Here is an 18,150-nt window from a genome sequence, read left to right on the forward strand (position 1 = left end):
AAACATGTCCTATCCATGTACATGTTTAACTGTTTCTTAAATGTTGGGATAGTACCTGCCTCAACTACCCCACTGGCAGCTTGTTTCATACATCCATCACCCTTTGTGTGAAAAAGTTACCCCTCAGATTCCTATGAAATCTTTTCATCTTCACCGTAAACCTATGTCCTCTGGTTCTCGATTCACCTACTCTGGGCACGAGGCTCTGTGCATCTACCCGATGTGTTCCTCTCATGATCTTAGACACCTCAATAAGATCACCACTCATCCTCCTGCTCTCTAAGGAATAGAGTCCGAGCCTACTCAACCTCTGCCTACAGCTCAGACCCTCTAGTCCTGGCAACATCCTTGTAAATCTTTGCACCCTTTCCAGCTTGACAACATCTCTCCGATAACACAGTGCCCAGAACTGAACACAATACTCTAAATGCGGCCTCAACAACATTTTATACAACTGCAACATGACATCCCAACTTCTAAACTCAATACTCTGGCTGGTGAAGGCCAATGTGCCAAATGCCTTTTTGACCACCTGATCTACCTGCGACTCCACCTTCACGGAACCATGCATCTGCACTCCAAGATCCTTCTGCTCTACACCATTACCCTGAGCCTTACCATTCACTGTGTAGATCCTGCCCTTGTTAGACTTTCCTAAATACAACACCTCACATTTCTCTGCATTAAATTCCATCAACAATTCCACAGCCCACCTGGCCAATTAATCAAGAACCTGCTGCAATTTTTCACAACCAAATTCACTATCTGCAAAACCACCCACTTTTGTATCATCTGCAAACTTGCTAATCTTGCTGTGTATCAGAATCAGAATAACCTTTATTGTCATCCAAAAAAACAAGTCTTTTGGACGAAATTCCGTTACCCACAGTCCAACAATAAGACCAATAAAAATAAGCAATAACACACACAATCACAAACCAACACAAAACAAAAAAAAAGAAACATCCATCACAGTGAGTCTCCTCCAGTCACCTCCTCACTGTGATGGAAGGACAGAATGTCTTTTCTCTTCCCCTGCCGTCTTCTCCCGTGGTCAGGCTGTTGAAGTTGCCACGTCAGGGCGGTCGGGGCTCCCAACATTGAAGCCCCCGTCGGGCGGAGAAAATCCCGCGGCCGGTTGCAGGCCGCACCGGATGGTGAAAGGTCCACAGCAGGCCGACCCAAGCCCCGCGATTCGGGGTGGACGAAGACGCTGCCGCTGCTCCCGATGTCGCCCCTCCACTCAGGGACCAGCGAGCTTCCGATATCCATGCGGCCCGCGGCCGAAGCCTCCGAAGGCGAGTCCCAGCCGCTCTCGCAGCTCCACCACAGCCTCCGAAGGCAGCCAGCTCCGCAGATGGTAAGTCCGGTCCGTGGGCTCTGCGACCCAGAGCCCAGGTGGTGGCCGCCAGCTCCAGGTGTTTGGCCAATGGTAGACGGCAGTGGGAACGGAGACACAACCCAGAAAAAAAAGGTCGGGTCTCCGTTCGGAAGAAACAATTTTACAGCCCCCCCCCCCCCCCCACAGTACACAACCACAACATCACATCTAAACACTAAAATTATGACAATAGACAATAGGTGCAGGAGTAGGCCATTCAGCCCTTCGAGCCAGCACCGCCATTCAATGCGATCATGGCTGATCACTCTCAATCAGTACCCCGTTCCTGCCTTCTCCCCATACCCCCTCACTCCGCTATCCTTAAGAGCTCTATCCAGCTCTCTCTTGAAAGCATCCAACGAACTGGCCTCCACTGCCTTCTGAGGCAGAGAATTCCACACCTTCACCACTCTCTGACTGAAAAAGTTCTTCCTCATCTCCGTTCTAAATGGCCTACCCCTTATTCTTAAACTGTGGCCCCTTGTTCTGGACTCCCCCAACATTGGGAACATGTTTCCTGCCTCTAATGTGTCCAATCCCCTAATTATAATTATCTTATATGTTTCAATAAGATCCCCCCTCATCCTTCTAAATTCCAGTGTATACAAGCCTAATTGCTCCAGCCTTTCAACATACGACAGTCCCGCCATTCCGGGAATTAACCTAGTGAACCTACGACAAAAAACAACAAAAAACACAAAAGACAAACGGACTGCAGGCGAGTCCAGCTGCTGCGCAGCACCGCCATTTTGTATGTTCTCATCATTGATATAGATAACAAACAGAAACGGGCCCAGCCCTGAACCCTGAGGCACATCACTAGTCACATGCCTCCAGTCCGAGAAGCAACCTTCCACCATCACCCTCTGCTTCCTTCCATGCGATCTAACCGTCCAGAGCAGCCGACCATGCAGAACCTTGTCAAATGCTTTGATGAAGTCCATATATACATCTACAGCTCTGCCCTCATCGGCCTTTTTGGTCACGTCTTCAAAAAAACTCAGTCAGATTTGTGAGACACGTACAAAAACCATGCTGACTATCCCTAAACAGCCCATGTACGTTTAAATGCCAGTATATCTTATCCCTCAGAATACTCTCTCGTAACTTTCCAACTACAGATGTTACCCTCACTCCTGTCTCTCCTGAAGCTCCTGTACCCCTGAACATTGAGCTGCCAGTCCTGCCCCCTCTGTATAGCACGTACAGTGAGTTGACCACACCGCAGGTAAAAGTTAAGCGGACAGAAAGGGAACGGGTGGCCACTAGCCAGCGTAACAGTAGGCAGGTAGTGCAGGAGTCCCCTGCGGTCATCTCCCTCCTAAACAGATATACCATTTTGGATACTGTTGGGGGAGATGGCTCATCAGGGAAAGGCAGCAGCAGCCAAGTTCATGGCACCGTGGGTGGCTCAGCGGCAAAGGAGGGGAGGAAAAAGAGTGGAAGGGCTATAGTGATAGGGGATTCAATTGTAAGGGGAATAGATAGGCGTTTCTGCGGCCGCAAACGAGACTCCAGGATGGTATGTTGCCTCCCTGGTGCAAGGGTCAGGGATATCTCTGAGCGGCTGCAGAACATTCTGGAGGGGGAGGGTGCACATTGGCACCAACGATATAGGTAAAAAACGGGATGAGGTCCTACAAGGTGAATTTAGGGAGCTAGGAGATAAACTTAAAAGTAGGATCCCAAAGGTAATAATCACTGGATTACTACCAGTGCCACGTGCTAGTCAGAGTAGAAATAGGAGGATATTTCAGATGAATACGTGGCTTGAAAAATGGTGCAAGGGGGAGGGATTCAAATCTCTAGGACATTGGAACCAGTTCTGGGGGAGGTGGGACCAGTACAAACAGGACGGTCTGCACCTGAGCTGGAATGGAACCAATGTCCTTGAGGGAGTGGTTGCTAGTGCTGTCGGGGAGGATTTAAACTAATGTGGCAGGGGGATGGGAGCATGAGCAGAGAGACAGAGGGGTGCAAAATGAGGGTAGAAGCAATAGGTAGCAAGGTGAAAAGTAAAAGTGGCAGGCAGACAAATCCAGGGCAAAAATCAAAAAGGGCCACTTTTCAACATAATTGTATGGGGTAAGAGTGTTGTAAAAACAAGCCTGAAGGCTTTGTGTCTCAATGCAAGGAGCATTCGTGGATGAGTTGAATGTGCAGATAGTTATTAATGAATATGATATAGTTGGGATTACGGAGACATGGCTCCAGGGTGACCAAGGCTGGGAGCTGAACATCCAGGGATATTCAATATTCAGGAGGGATAGATAGAAAGGAAAAGGCGGTGGGGTAGCGTTGCTGGTTAGAGAGGAGATTAACGCAACAGAAACAGTAGTGGTAGAGTTGGGGATGGCATCAAACAGGAAATTAGAAATGCGTGCAACAAAGGTAAAACAGTTATAATGGGTGACTTCAATTTACATATAGATTGGGTGAATCAAATTGGCAGAGGTGCTGAGGAAGAGGATTTCTTGGAATGTATGCGGGATAGTTTTCTAAACCAACATGTAGAGGAACCAAAGAGAGAGCAGGCTATTCTAGACTGGGGATTGAGTAATGGGGAAGGGTTAGTTAGCAGTCTTGATGTGCGTGGTCCCTTGGGCAAGAGTGACCATAATATGGTTGAGTTCTTCATTAGGATGGAGAGTGACATAGTTAATTCAGAAACAACGGTTCTGAACTTAAAGAAAGGTAACTTTGAGGGTATGAGACGTGAATTGGCCAAGATAGACTGGCAATTGATTCTTAAACGGTTGACGGTGGATATGCAATGGAAGGCATTTAAAGACCGCATGGATGAACTACAACAATTGTTCATCCCAATTTGGCAAAAGAATAAATCAGGGAAGGTAGTGCATCCGTGGCTAACAAGGGAAATTAGGGATAGTATCAAACCAAAAGATGAAGCATACAAATTAGCAAGAAAAAGCAGCCGACCAGAGGACTGGGAGAAATTCAGAGTCCAGCAGAGGAGGACAAAGGGCTTAATTAGGAAAGGGAAAATGGATTATGAAAGAAAACTGGCAGGGAACATAAAAACTGACTGCAAAAGCTTTTATAGCTATGTGAAGAGAAAAAGGTTAGTTAAAACAAATGTAGGTCCCTTGCAGTCAGAAACAGGTGAATTGATCATGGCGAAGAAGGACATGGCAAACCAATTGAATAACTACTTTGGTTCTGCCTTCACTAAGGAAGACATGAATAATCTGCCGGAAATAGCAGGGGACCGGGGGTCAAATGAGATGGAGGAACTGAGTGAAATCCAGGTTAGTCGGGAAGTGGTGTTCGGTAAATTGAATGGATTAAAGGCCGATAAATCCCCAGAGCCAGATAGGCTGCATCCCAGAGTGCTTAAGGAGGTAGCCCCAGAAATAGTGGATGCATTAGTGATAATTTTTCAAAACTCTTTAGATTCTGAAGTAGTTCCTGAGGATTGGAGAGTAGCTAATGTAACCCCACTTTTCAAAAAGGGAGGGAGAGAGAAAACAGGGAATTACAGACCAGTTAGTCTAACATCGGTAGTGGGGAAAATGCTAGAGTCAGTTATTAAAGATGGGATAGCAGCACATTTGGAAAGTGGTGAAATCATTGGACAAAGTCAGCATGGATTTATGAAAGGTAAATCATGTCTGACGAATCTTATAGAATTTTTCGAGGATGTAACTAGTAGAGTGGATAAGGGAGAACCAGTGGATGTGTTATATCTGGACTTCCAGAAGGCTTTCGACAAGGTCCCACATAAGAGATTAGTATGCAAACTCTAAGCACACGGTATTGTGGGTGCAGTATTGATGTGGATAGAGAACTGGCTGGCAGACAGGAAGCAAAGAGTAGGAATAAACGGGTCCTTTTCAGAATGGCAGGCAGTGACTAGTGGGGTACTGCAAGGCTCAGTGCTGGGACCCCAGCTATTTACAATATATATTAATGATTTGGACGAGGGAATTGAATGCAACATCTCCAAGTTTGCGGATGACACGAAGCTGGGGGGCAGTGTTAGCTGTGAGGAGGATGCTAGGAGGCTGCAACGTGACTTGGATAGGTTAGGTGAGTGGGCAAATGCATGGCAGATGCAGTATAATGTGAGGTTATCCACTTTGGTGGCAAGAACAGGAAAGCAGATTATTATCTGAATGGTGGCCGATTAGGAGGAGGGGAGATGCAACGAGACCTGGGTGTCGTGGTACACCAGTCATTGAAAGTAGGCATGCAGGTGCAGCAGGCAGTGAAGAAAGCGAATGGTATGTTGGCATTCATAGCGAGGGGATTTGAGTATAGGAGCAGGGAGGTTCTGCTGCAGTTGTACAGGGCATTGGTGAGACCACACCTGGAGTATTGGGTACAGTTTTGGTCTCCTAATCTGAGGAAAGACATTCTTGCCATAGAGGGAGTACAGAGAAGGTTCACCAGATTGATTCCTGGGATGGCAGGACTTTCATATGAAGAAAGACTGGATAGACTCGGCTTGTACTCGCTGGGATTTAGAAGATTGAGGGGGGATGTTATAGAAACTTACAAAATTCTTAAGGGGTTGGACAGGCTAGATGCAGGAAGATTGTTCCCGATGTTGGGGAAGTCCAGAACAAGGGGTCACAGTTTAAGGATAAGGGGGAAGTCTTTTAGGATCAAGATGAGAATTTTTTTTTCACACAGAGAGTGGTGAATCTGTGGAATTCTCTGCCACAGAAGGTAGTTGAGGCCAGTTCATTGGCTATATTTAAGAGGGAGTTAGATGTAGCCCTTGTAGCTAAAGGGATCAGGGGGTATGGAGAGGAGGCAGGTACAGGATACTGAGTTGGATGATCAGCGATGATCATATTGAATGGCGGTGCAGGCTCGAAGGGCCGAATGGCCTACTCCTGCACCTATTTTCTATGTTTCTCTCTTAACCAGGTTTCAGCAATGGCTACAATGTCCCAGTCGTACCCTAAGCTCATCTGCCTTACCCGTCAGGCCCCTTGCATTAAAATACGTGTAGTTTAAACCAATCCTCCTTCCTCGCTCTCCGCCTTTCACCTGCCTATTCTGTCCATTGACCTATCCCTCACCACTTTCCATACCAACCTCTAACCTCTCACCTGTCTTTGTCCTGTATGAGATCCCACCCCCCTGCCAATCTAATTTAAACCCAGATCTACCACAATTCATAACCTTTGTCAGAAACTCCCACTGTCATATTGTTTATTTGGAGTAGACAACATGACTTCAATTTCTTGATGCCGTAACAATTACAGTTATCCTTTAATGCTATCACAATGTGCAAAAATCCAAATACAAAATTTACATGAGGAAGAGATAACAATTTACAAGACTGTATTTAACAAGGAGAAAGACAGGAGGACAGAGGAACGTGGGGCAGTCAATGGAAGTGTCTTGAGAGCAGTCAATGTTACGATCGAAGAGGTGCTGAACGTACTATCGTGTATGAAGGTAGACAAATCTCCAAGGCCTGACCAGATATATCCAAGGACATTGTGGGAAACTAGAGGGGAAATTACAGGAGCACTGGTTGAAATTTACGGTCGTCCTTAAATACAGGAGAGGTGCCGGAACACTGGAGGGTGGCAAATATTGTGCCTCTATTCAAGAAGGGCTGCAGGAAAAATGCTGGGAACAATAGGCCAGTGGGTTTAACATCTGTAGTTGGAAAGTTACTAGAGTATTCTGAGGGATAGGCTCTACAGGCAGTTGGATGCGCAAGGGCTGATTAGGGATAGTCAGCATGGTTTTGTGCGTGGAGGTCATGTCTCACAAATCCGATTGAGTTTTTTGAAGACGTGACCAAAAAGGCCGATGATGGTGGAGCTGGAGATGTTGTATACAGGTGCACCCCTCCTTACGATGCTTCGACTTACGATATTTCGACTTTGCAATGATTCAAACGGCAGCGAGCTGTAGCTCGCTTCTGGCCACGTGCTCACATGTATTCAATGCATTTCGACTTACGATATTTTCAATTTCCGATGGGTTTCTCGGAACGGAACCACATCGTAAGTTGAGGAGTACCTGTACATGGATTTCAGTAAGGCATTCGACAAGGTTCCGCATGGTAGGCTACTCTGGAAGGTTAGATTGCATGGGATCCAAGGAGAGATAGCTGAATGGATAGCAAATTGGCTTCATGGAAGGAAGGGTGATGGTAGAATGTTGCTTCTCGGACTGAAGGCCTGTAACCAGAGGTGTCCCTCAGGGTTCGGTGCTGGACCCGTTACTGTTTGTCAAATACATCAATGATTTGGATGAGAACATACAGGGCAGGATTAGCAAGTTTGCTGATGAAACAAAAGTAGGTGGTTTTGCAGATAGTGAAGATGGTTTTGAAAGATTGAAAGATCTTGATCGATTGGCCAGGTGGGCTGAGGAATGGTTGATGGAATTTAATGCAGCCAAGTGTGAGGTGTTACATTTTGGGACGTCTAACAAGGGCAGGACCTACACAGTGGACTCTGGGGAAAGTTGTAGAACAGAGGGATCTGGGAGTGCAGGTGCATGGTTCCTTGAAGGTCGAGTCGCACATAGATAAGGTGGTCAAAAAGGCTTTTGGCACATTGGCCTTCATCAGTCAAAGTACTGACTATAGAAGTTGGGAGGTCATGTTGCAATTGTATAAGACGTTGGTGTGACCGCATTTGGAGTATTGTGTACAGTTCTGGGCACCATGTTATAGGAAAGATATTGTCAAGCTTGAAAGGGTTCAGAAAAGATTTACGAAGATGTTGCCAGGACTAGATGGTCTGAGCTACAGAGAGAGGTTGAGTAGGCAGGGTCTCTATTCCTTGGAGCTCTGGAGGATAAGGGGTGATTTTATAGTGGTGTATAAAATCATGAGAGGAATAAATCAGGTAGATGCACAAAATCTATTGCTCAGAGTGGGGGAATCGAGGACCAGAGGACATAGATTCAAGGTGAAAGGGAATAGATTTAATAGGAATTTGACGGGTGACTTTTTCACACAAAGGATAGTGGGTGTGTGGAACAAGCTGCTAGAGCAGGTAGTTGGGACTGGGACTATCCCAACATTTAATAAACAGTTGGACAAGTACAAGGATAGGACAAGTTTGGAGGGATATGGACCAAACGCAGGCAGGTGGGACTAGTGTAGCTGGGACATGTCAAGTCAAGTCAAGTCAATTTTATTTGTATAGCACATTTAAAAACAACCCACGTTGACCAAAATGCTGCACATCTGATTAGGTACTAAGGGAAAAAAACAGAAACATACAGTGGCAGGCAGCCAAACACAACGGCGCGGCCATCTTGAACAAAATGTTTAACTAAAGCAGAATGGTGTCCCGCGGCCGCGCCGGGCCGGTGTGGGCAGGTTGGGCCAAAGGGCCCGTTTCCACACCGTATCACTCTATGACTTTATCTTAAAATGTACAACTTGCATTGGTTCAAACAATTTAATTTAATTTCATATTAGCTCATCTATGTCAAGCTACACAACTGTACAAGAAAAGGCAGTCAGAAAACTTCATTTGGAAGTAAGATTTCATAATTACTATAAAAATTTAAAAGCCTTAATTTACTGAAATAATTCTACCACACAAGAAAAAATTTCAAATAGAATGAACCCTAACAAATAGTAGATTTGTAAATAGTAAATTTGGAGGAACAGCTTGGGCAGCTTGCAGCCCAGCGGTATGAACATTGACTTCTCCAACTATACATAGTTCCTCTGTCCCTCTCTTCCCCTCCCCTTCCCAGTTCTCCCTCTATTTTCCCGTCTCCACCTATATCCTTCCTTTGTCCCGCCCCCCTGACATCAGTCTGAAGAAGGGTCTCGGCCCGAAATGTCACCCATTCCTTCTCTCCTGAGATGCTGCCTGACCTGCTGAGTTACTCCAGCATTTTGTGAAATAAATACCTAGGTTAATTTCCACTCCATTGTGATTTTTTTTTGTCAAACATCCAATAAATAATTATCAATTATTTTATATAATTACAGCAAAATGAAACCATTTGAAAGGTCATCATCTACAATTTTTCCTTCATATACTCTCCCCTGGCCGCACAACTTTTTGTTTCCTAGGAATAGATCTGATCTCAAAGAAAAGAACTATTTGCAATCTATTTTGGGATTTTAACTGTGTGCAATAATGTAAGGTAAAAAAAACACAGAAATACGATAAATGACACTAACCTTAAAGTACCAATCTATGAACCTCTTGCAGCAGTCATCACTACAGAAATCTCGTGCTTTTCCATCAATTTCTTTAGCTGCAGCTCGTTTACACATCTGGGAACAATAACTGCAGGTAACACAGCGCAGACCCAAATGTGTTACGAAGTCTTGCTTGTATAGAAGCTTGCAGCCTGAAAACAGACAGGATTTTTAAGAACTGGAAAATGCATTATTAAAAAAAACCATTAAGTTAAAATGCATTATTTATTTCAGCCCTGGTACATAAGAAGGAGGAGCAGTTAAGGCCAAATTGCTCTGCTAATAAAATGAGATCATGGCTGAATTGATCTCATCTTTAATTTTATCATCATTTACTTGCCAGTTTCCTGTAACCTCTATTTCCACTCTCATCCAAAAATCTATTTAGTACTTGAATACTCAGAAATAACAAGCCTCTGTAGAAGAGATTTCTAAAGATTCATTAATTTAGATATTCATCCTAAAGTCAATTGCCAATGACAGACCCCTTTCCTGAAACAATGCCCCAAGTACTGCACTCTCACACAGAAACACTTGAATCATCTTGTCAAGCCCATTCACACCATGTATCTTTAAAAATAATCAGCTCTCTAGTTTCTAAGCACCAGAGAATATAGGGCTTAACAGCTCAAAGGTTCCTCTTCCCTGGAATCTACTACGGTTGCTCGGCCCATGAAGAAAATGAAGCTTTTTTTTCCATTAAGAGATGAAAACTGTAAGCAGTATTCCCAATGTGCTCTAATCAAAATCTTATTTACCCGTAATGCCCTTTAATATGTGCCCCCCTATTATGTTTCAACTCCAACAAAAAAAACGCATTCACACCGGGAACATTTTTATTTCCCTCAAAAGATGGTGGGTGCTGAATTAAATAGATTTTCAGAATTTATAGATTTTAGGAAAATGGAATTGAGATTTCAGTTAGCCATGACTTAATTAAAAAGCAGAACATTCTCTTGGAGCTGAACTGCCCATTTTTGATCCTATGTAATTTATCAGATACAACAGAGTTTTTTTGTTACTTTGTCAGATGGACAAAAGGCCCAGGTTGACACCGGTGCTGTACTAAGCGAGGATTGCAGTGGTATTGTCTTTCAATGAAAGAATAAACCTAGTCCACAGATGTTCTCTCATATGGATGTAAACTATCTCGTGACAGCATTTGGAAGACGATTTGGGTCTTATGTAATATTTATCTCTCATTCAATATTATTCTCGGGAATGAAAGCACTAATGGAATTAACACTAAAATAAGTAATTTTAACATTATACATATCATTGATAGCATCGATAACCAGGAGTGATTTCTTGCCCTCCCTTCCGCTATTTTGGGAACCCGGCCGAAACCCAACCCCTCCCATTGCAGTATGTTGGGAAGTTGGTGCAATCCTGTAATAAATCAATCACAGCACCATGAGAAGGGGATGGGCCAGGGCTGCACCGTGGCTGACATGGTGAGCATGTGCCATTGCTGATGACCGGCAGTACTTGATCTGTGCGCTGACAGATCTCCCGAATCCTACGGTCTCCCTCATCATCACCTGTTTAATGTGATGGAAGCTTCTGTATCTCCCTCTCAGAATATTGAGTTATGCAGGTAAACAAAGAAGCGAGACAGCATCAGTGATTCAAGCCAGGATCATGGGGTTTTTAAACATTTGGACTGGAGAACAAAGAATGTCATAACCATTCAAAAGGGTAGCAGTAAGCAGGTATCAGTGTACTAAAAAGCAGACCTGTTCATTACCATGATCGTTGCGCCAATTAGATGCCCGTTTTCTTTATTACAGCAATCATTTTCAATCATAAAAATTTAACGCCAGCTACATGGCAATTTAATAAAACATACCTTCACTACAGAATGTTTTCTTTACTCCTGAGAACTTCACAGTTTCATATATAGTTTTCTCTTCCTGACAGTATTCACAGTATGACACTACACAATGCAGCTTCTTATAGTCCTCACAGCACATTTTGCTGCAGAACTGAAATACGTTATTCTGAAGAAAAAAAGTAAATTACAGAATCTTTGTTTTCACTGACCAAACTAATCAAATTAACCAAGTGCACTTTTGAAATCCTGCAGATCCAAATGCAACATAAGTTCTTCAAATGTTTCTGAAACAAGAATTCTTAAACCAGATAAGAATAACATTTCTAGGTATATATTTTTACAGTTATAGGATAATGGCCCAAGCCTCAATTAGACTATTGTATTTAATTTTGGTCACCATATCAAAGGAAAAAATGTAAAGGCATTAGAAAGGATCCAAAAGAGGTTTATGAGAACGGTTCTTGGGAGATGCACTACCAATACAAGGAAAATTTAGAAAGGTTGGGTTCTTTGAAGAGAAAACTGAGGGGAGATTTGATAAAAGTATACAAAATGATGATGGGTTGGATTCTGTTCCCTTTGCTGGTGGGGGTTCAGGATAAGAGGTTGTATGTGTAAAATACAGAGAAAGAGAACCTAGAATGACACAAGGTAAACTGCTTTACTAGTGAATATTCAAGAATATGGAGAAAAGGCTAATGGCAGGAATTGGAATGTTTCTTGAGAACATGACGGGCCAAATGGTCTCTTTCTCTGGATATACCTTATGATTCTGTGATAAACAAAGTAAATACAGTTGAATATACCTGTTTTCTTTAAATTGATTTTATATAATCCTTTGAATTATCAATGTTTTTTAAAATATTATCCACAGAGGTGGTTTTCTCTATTACCACAGTCAATCAAGTTGACTACACTTTGAAAAAGGTTGGCATTTTTTCAAATAAAATTTATAAGTGGGAAGTTGGGCAATGCTCAATGATGGATGCACCCTATGAATAAGGTCAGATTTACGAGACAGGCGTGGACCCTTTGGGTCCAAGCCTCTCCTGCGGGCCTGGCAACCCTCCGTCCAAACCTCTCCTGTGGGCCCGGCAACCCTCCCCCAACTGACCACCCGTGGACCCGTTGCCGCTGGGAGTCTCCCCAGGGGCCAGGGGTGGGCGAGGGGGGAGAGGAAAGGGGAGAGGGAGCCACTCACCCTGGCCCCGGGCAGCCATCGCGGTGTCCAGAGCGACCCTTGGACCCTTTGGACGCAAACCTCTCCTGCAGCGGCAGATTGACGGCAACTGCCGTTGCTTTGAGCGGGAAGAGCCCTCTGCGGACAACCTGCGCGCTTTGAGTGGACGCACGGATCCGGCAGCCATCTTATGTAAGTATTAGATCAACAAGCGCGGACATGTTGGGTTCCCATTGTGACGTCGAACACGGAGGTATTACTGCGCAGGCGCGGCTGACGGGCAGGGCAAGTGGAAAAGGGATTTATTAAATTTTAAAAAGTGATTTTTAAAGTTTAAAAAGTAAATAACTTTTAAAATATACCAACCATTTGAATTGCAGGCCAATGGTGAGTAAGGTGGGCCTAAAATGGTGTACCGGTTTGGCTGCATTTCTGGTACAAACAATCAATATATATAAAGTGAGAGTTTTAGTAATATACTAGACCAAGTGGACCCGTTGGGCCCAAACCTCTCCTGCATTGGTGCAGCACCCTCTCCTACCCCCCTCCTCCCTCCCTCCCCTCCCCACTTCCGCTTCTCCATCCCCCTCAACCCCCCTTATCCACCTTCCTCCCCCTCCCTCCCTCCCCCCCACCTCCCTCCCTCCGTCGGATAGATTTAAACTTTAAAATGTGAATAACTTAAAAAATATAACACCGATTTCAATAAAACTACTTGCTTTACCATTAAAGCGATGACAGTGAGAAAGGTGTGGCCTAAAATTGTCAAGCTATCGTGTACCATTTTGGCTGTAGTTCGATCACAAATAAACAAACAACCAAGAGGTTTAGTATATAGATATATAATCTATATACTAAAACTCTCGTTTGTTTGTTCCTGAACTACAGCCAAAACAGTACGTGATATTGCGACAATTTTAGGCCCATCTTGCTCACCGTCATCCCTTTGGTGCTAATTTAGGAAGAGGTTTCATTGAAATCGGTTATATATTTAAAGTTATTCACATTTTAAAGTTTAAATCTATCTCCTAGGGAGGGAGGGATGGAGGGAGGATAAGGGGGGTTGAGGGGGATGGAGTGGGGGAGGGGAAGGGGGAGGGGAAGGGGGAGGGGGGGTGGAGGGAGGGGGATGGAGGGAGGGGAGGGGTGGGGAGGAGAGGGTGCTGACCAATGCAGGAGAAGTTTGGGCCCAACGGGTCCACTTGGTCTAGTAAATGATATTTTCATTCAGAGAATTTAATGCAGCTAACCTAAATTTCAATTCCCCCCCCCACTTGTTCTCAAGATCTCTCCCTTATTATCTACTCTCTATTTCTGAAATCTGTTGGATTCTCCTCCCTAAATATGCTTTTACTGCCTCTCATCCTACATCATCCTCCCCAGCCTGACATGAAACATCTTATACATCATAAAAACTCAATTATTTTATATCTTCTGTAGGTTGTAAAATTATAAAGGACTGACCCAGTTATATTCAGCTTTTATTTACAACAGTTGAGTTATTTGTAACTGCATTAACATTTATATTAATCTTACCTCCCATTCCAATAGTTCTGGCTTAGCACCGAATCCATTTTTGCAGTAGATACATTTCAGTTGCACATCACTTGTTACGACCTGACCATTTGTAGCTGTCCCTGCACTGTAGGACTAAAATATAATCATGATAAATTTTGTGCTAATATTTATAATTCCTTCCCAACGTATCCACATGCTTTAATCTGCAAAGCTCATGACTTTGCCTGATATTAAGCAACTGATCCACAATCAAAATGGCTGCAATGACTGGTTGATGTTCAAACCTATTACAGGTTGTCAATATAAATACTTTTCAGTGAAAAAAAATTGTCTTCAGCTAGTTATAAAATTACCACGTGGGAAACTGACCAATGTCCCAAGGTGGACTTACATTTTTGAAACAAATCACAAAATGTCAGAATTTATTTCATATAGTATCTTCACTAAGGATCCTTTGTTTAAAGGATTTACCAAAGATCTGGAAAAAAACATACCATGTCTCGGTGCTTAATCATATTTTGTCTTTTTAGGCCTGTGAAGTTTCGTTAACCTTTCCAAAAAAACGAGTAAGCACCGAGACAAGGCACGTTTCTTTTCCAGACTTTGATGGATCCTTTAAACAAAATCACCCAAAGAACCCCCACTTCTGAAATACCAACATATGCAGGTAATTTATGCTTAGTTAACTATCCTAGACACATTTACTACATAAATGTCATACATTCTTTCTTAAGAAACTTATGTCAATGTACCTATGAAATATAATTTGGAGCTTTTTAAATATTAGGCTTTTTGCACTAATATTGGGCTTTTTAATTAATTGATTTTTTGGGGTTTATTTTGTTATCCCTGAGTACTGTGTTTTCAAGACTGTTATGCTGCTGTAAGAATTGCTTGTTTTGCTGTTGGTACAGATGACAACTAAACACGTTTGACTCTTAATTTGCCAGGAGACTCCTGAACTGCATTCAAATCTATAGAATTGAAAACCAACTCAAAAGATTTTGAAATGGTCCCCATGAGTCAGAATGTATCTAGAATATAACATGCAGAAGAAAAATGTGTGTCATTTATCAATAAAGAGAACAAAACATAGAAACCTGAAATTTAGCAACACAGCTAGAGCTGCAGAAGTTGTACAGTTTTCCATCAGGCATTGTGGCTTGATATTGAGGTAAAGCACTTCTTTTACAAAAGGGGCAAGATCCCATACCTAAAATAAGAAATGAACTACTGTGAGATTTCAACATATAACATGATAGTCTCGCAATAAATCTGCATAAAATCATAAATGGAAGAGTGAGAAATGATACTTAATATGCAGAAGTATGAAGTAACGCAGGTGAAAAGGCACATTTTATAAAAAGTGTTGGTGTTCAGACGAACCTGGGTGTCCTTGTACATGAATCACTGAAAATGAACATGCAAGTTTTGTAGGCAGATGGCATGTTGTCTTTTATTGCAAGGAGATCTGAGTACCAAAATAGAGACATCTTGCTCCCATTACACAGAGCCCTGGTGAGATGTATCTGGAATGTTGTGTGCAGTTCTGATCTCTCTACCTCAGTAATTATATAGAAAAGAGAGAATGTAACAAAAGTTCACCAGATTGATTCCTGGATGGTGGATTTGCTATATGGAAAACACATTTGTAACACTATATTCTGCACTACCTGTTGTCTGGTAAGATCTGCCTGGATAGCATGCAAAACAAAGTTTTTGCTGTACTTCAGTACTCGGAACAATTTTAAATTAATACCAATAAGATTGATCTGGACACTCTATTCATTTCGTGTAGTATTGCGGGGAGTTCTGGTCGCTCCATTACAAGAAGCATGTGAAGCCTTTGGCGAGAGTGCAAAACAGGTTTACCAAAATTAAGGAGTATTAGCGCAAATGAGAAGTTGGGCAGACTTGGATTATTTTCTTTGGAGCCCTGGAGGTTGAGTGAAGGCCTGATAGAAGTATATGAAGTTATGAGAGGCATAGTTAGGATAGGCAGTCAGAACTTTTTTCCACAGGGTGGAAATGCCAAAGACTAAAAGGCATAGCTTAAAGGTGAGAGGAGTAAATTTTAAAGGAAATGTGTGGGGCATGTTTTTTCACAGAGGGTGGTGGGTTCTTGAAAAGTACTGCCAGGGCTGATGGTGAAGGCAGGTACAATAGGGATGTAGGGATGTTTAAGAAGTTTTTAGATAGGCACATGGATTAGCAAGGAATGGAGGGATATGGATCATGTGCATATTTGTCTGCTGTCAAATCTTGTCAAGCATTCTGGATCTCAACAGTATGCTGCCTGATTTGGGGACACGAAGGACCAGCAAGAAGGTTTGTATTCACTGGAGTTTAAAAGGATGAGAGGGAATCTTATAGAGACATATAAAATTATAAAAGGACTGGACAAGCTAGATGCAGGAAAAATGTTCCCAATGTTGGGGGAGTCCAGAACCAGGGGGCACAGTCAGGCCATTTAAAACTGTGAGAAGGAACTTTTTTACCCAGAGAGTTGTGAATTTGTGGAATTCTCTGCCACAGAGGGCAATGGAGGTCAAATCACTAGATGAATTTAAGAGAGAGTTAGATAGAGCTCTAGGGGCTAGTGGAATCAAGGGATATGGGGAAAAGGCAGGCACGGGTTACTGATTGTGGATGATCAGCCATGATCACAATGAATGGCGGTGCTGGCTCGAAGGGCCGAATGGCCTCCCCCTGCACCTATTTTCTATACTTCTATGTTTCTAAGATGGACCCACCGCATCTTATGTCAGTAAACATAGGTGACCAGCTGGGTTCAGGAAGATCCAGCACACTGTTCAATGCAGATGTCTTGTGGTTCTCCTCAGTAACATGATAAACATGATTATTGCAAATAATTGTTCTAAATATTTTTCTAAAACAGTTGATTCTAAGTCATTTTTAATACTATGCAGCTTTGAAAAAAACTTTTTTTTTACAATTTTCTCGGATTCAGTGGCAGTACAAATGAAGGCATAAGTTGTACATATCACCAGAAATGCTGGAGGTAAGATATGACATCATCATTTACACTTAAAAGATTAAGATAAGACACATTAAATATCTCCATGAATCTATTTTTATCATTACACTGTAGCTGACAGTTGTGGCAAGACACATTTTAAAAAACTGATTAGAACTTCAGAAGAAAAAAAGGTTCTATAGTCTTAATAATCTGAAAATGTTATATGATGATGAATAGAATATAAAAATGATGAAGAAACAGCTAATCTTAATTTTACCTGTTGGTTTTGGACATCTTGTTTTATGCATTGACATGCATGCAACTGAACAATATGCTTCAATATTCCCACCAGATTCTACACTCTGAGTCATATCAAAGCTTCTACATGGAATTCTGCATGCTGAGCAGGGAATTATTTTGCTGTTTTTCTAAAATCAAGATATAAACATTTAGTTTTTCTGGCACAGTAAAATATACAAGCCCAAAAAAGTGCACTTTTCAATCTCAGTTGTAATTTTCTATTTTTACTACTTACTTACCAAAATTACACAAAGAGAATAACTTAGATGTTGATTGCCAAACAGTTAATTAAATATTTCTAACCATCAGGAATGAAAATATAGTTTAACAAAAATATCAATAGCAATTCAATATGGTGGTTCAATAACATGATAGTGGGAGCTGGGTTAGATTAATAATGACTTCACTGAATGACACAGCAAGCTTGAGGAATCTATTGGTACACATAATTGATATGTTCATATAATTTCATCAATAATCTTTCTCAGTACCTCTTGCCCCTGTCACTCCTGCAGTGTGTGTAGGTGCGGAACGGTAGGAGAAATGAATTTGGTGACATTGCTCAAGTAATTAACTGTCCAAAATACTCGGCACCCAGGCAAAAATATTTCGAGAAAAGAATGAAATGAGACTTTAGCCCTTCACTGAATCAGTCAAATATTATCACATTGATCCATCCCAAATATTTTCATGTTAAAAAAAACACTTTACAAACTTCATAGCATATAGATTAAACTCTTGTGTACATATCTACTAATATATGTGCTCGATTTGTACAGTCACAATAAGC

General features: G+C 42.3%; 1 protein-coding gene across 2 annotated transcripts in view; it reads right to left on the bottom strand.

The window, feature by feature from the left end:
• zmym2 (zinc finger, MYM-type 2) overlaps positions 1-18,150 on the bottom strand; it is a 119,356-nt gene that overhangs the window by 35,000 nt on the left and 66,206 nt on the right. For both annotated transcript variants that reach the window (XM_078402451.1, XM_078402452.1), the window contains exons 8-12: positions 17,338-17,488; positions 15,181-15,293; positions 14,099-14,212; positions 11,398-11,548; positions 9,528-9,700 (exon numbers count right to left, since the gene is read on the bottom strand). In XM_078402451.1, coding sequence (XP_078258577.1) covers positions 9,528-9,700; positions 11,398-11,548; positions 14,099-14,212; positions 15,181-15,293; positions 17,338-17,488 — 702 coding nt within the window. The remainder of the gene's footprint in view (positions 1-9,527; positions 9,701-11,397; positions 11,549-14,098; positions 14,213-15,180; positions 15,294-17,337; positions 17,489-18,150) is intronic.

This window comes from Rhinoraja longicauda, chromosome 7 (assembly GCF_053455715.1).
Source record: "Rhinoraja longicauda isolate Sanriku21f chromosome 7, sRhiLon1.1, whole genome shotgun sequence".
Lineage (NCBI taxonomy): Eukaryota > Metazoa > Chordata > Chondrichthyes > Rajiformes > Arhynchobatidae > Rhinoraja > Rhinoraja longicauda.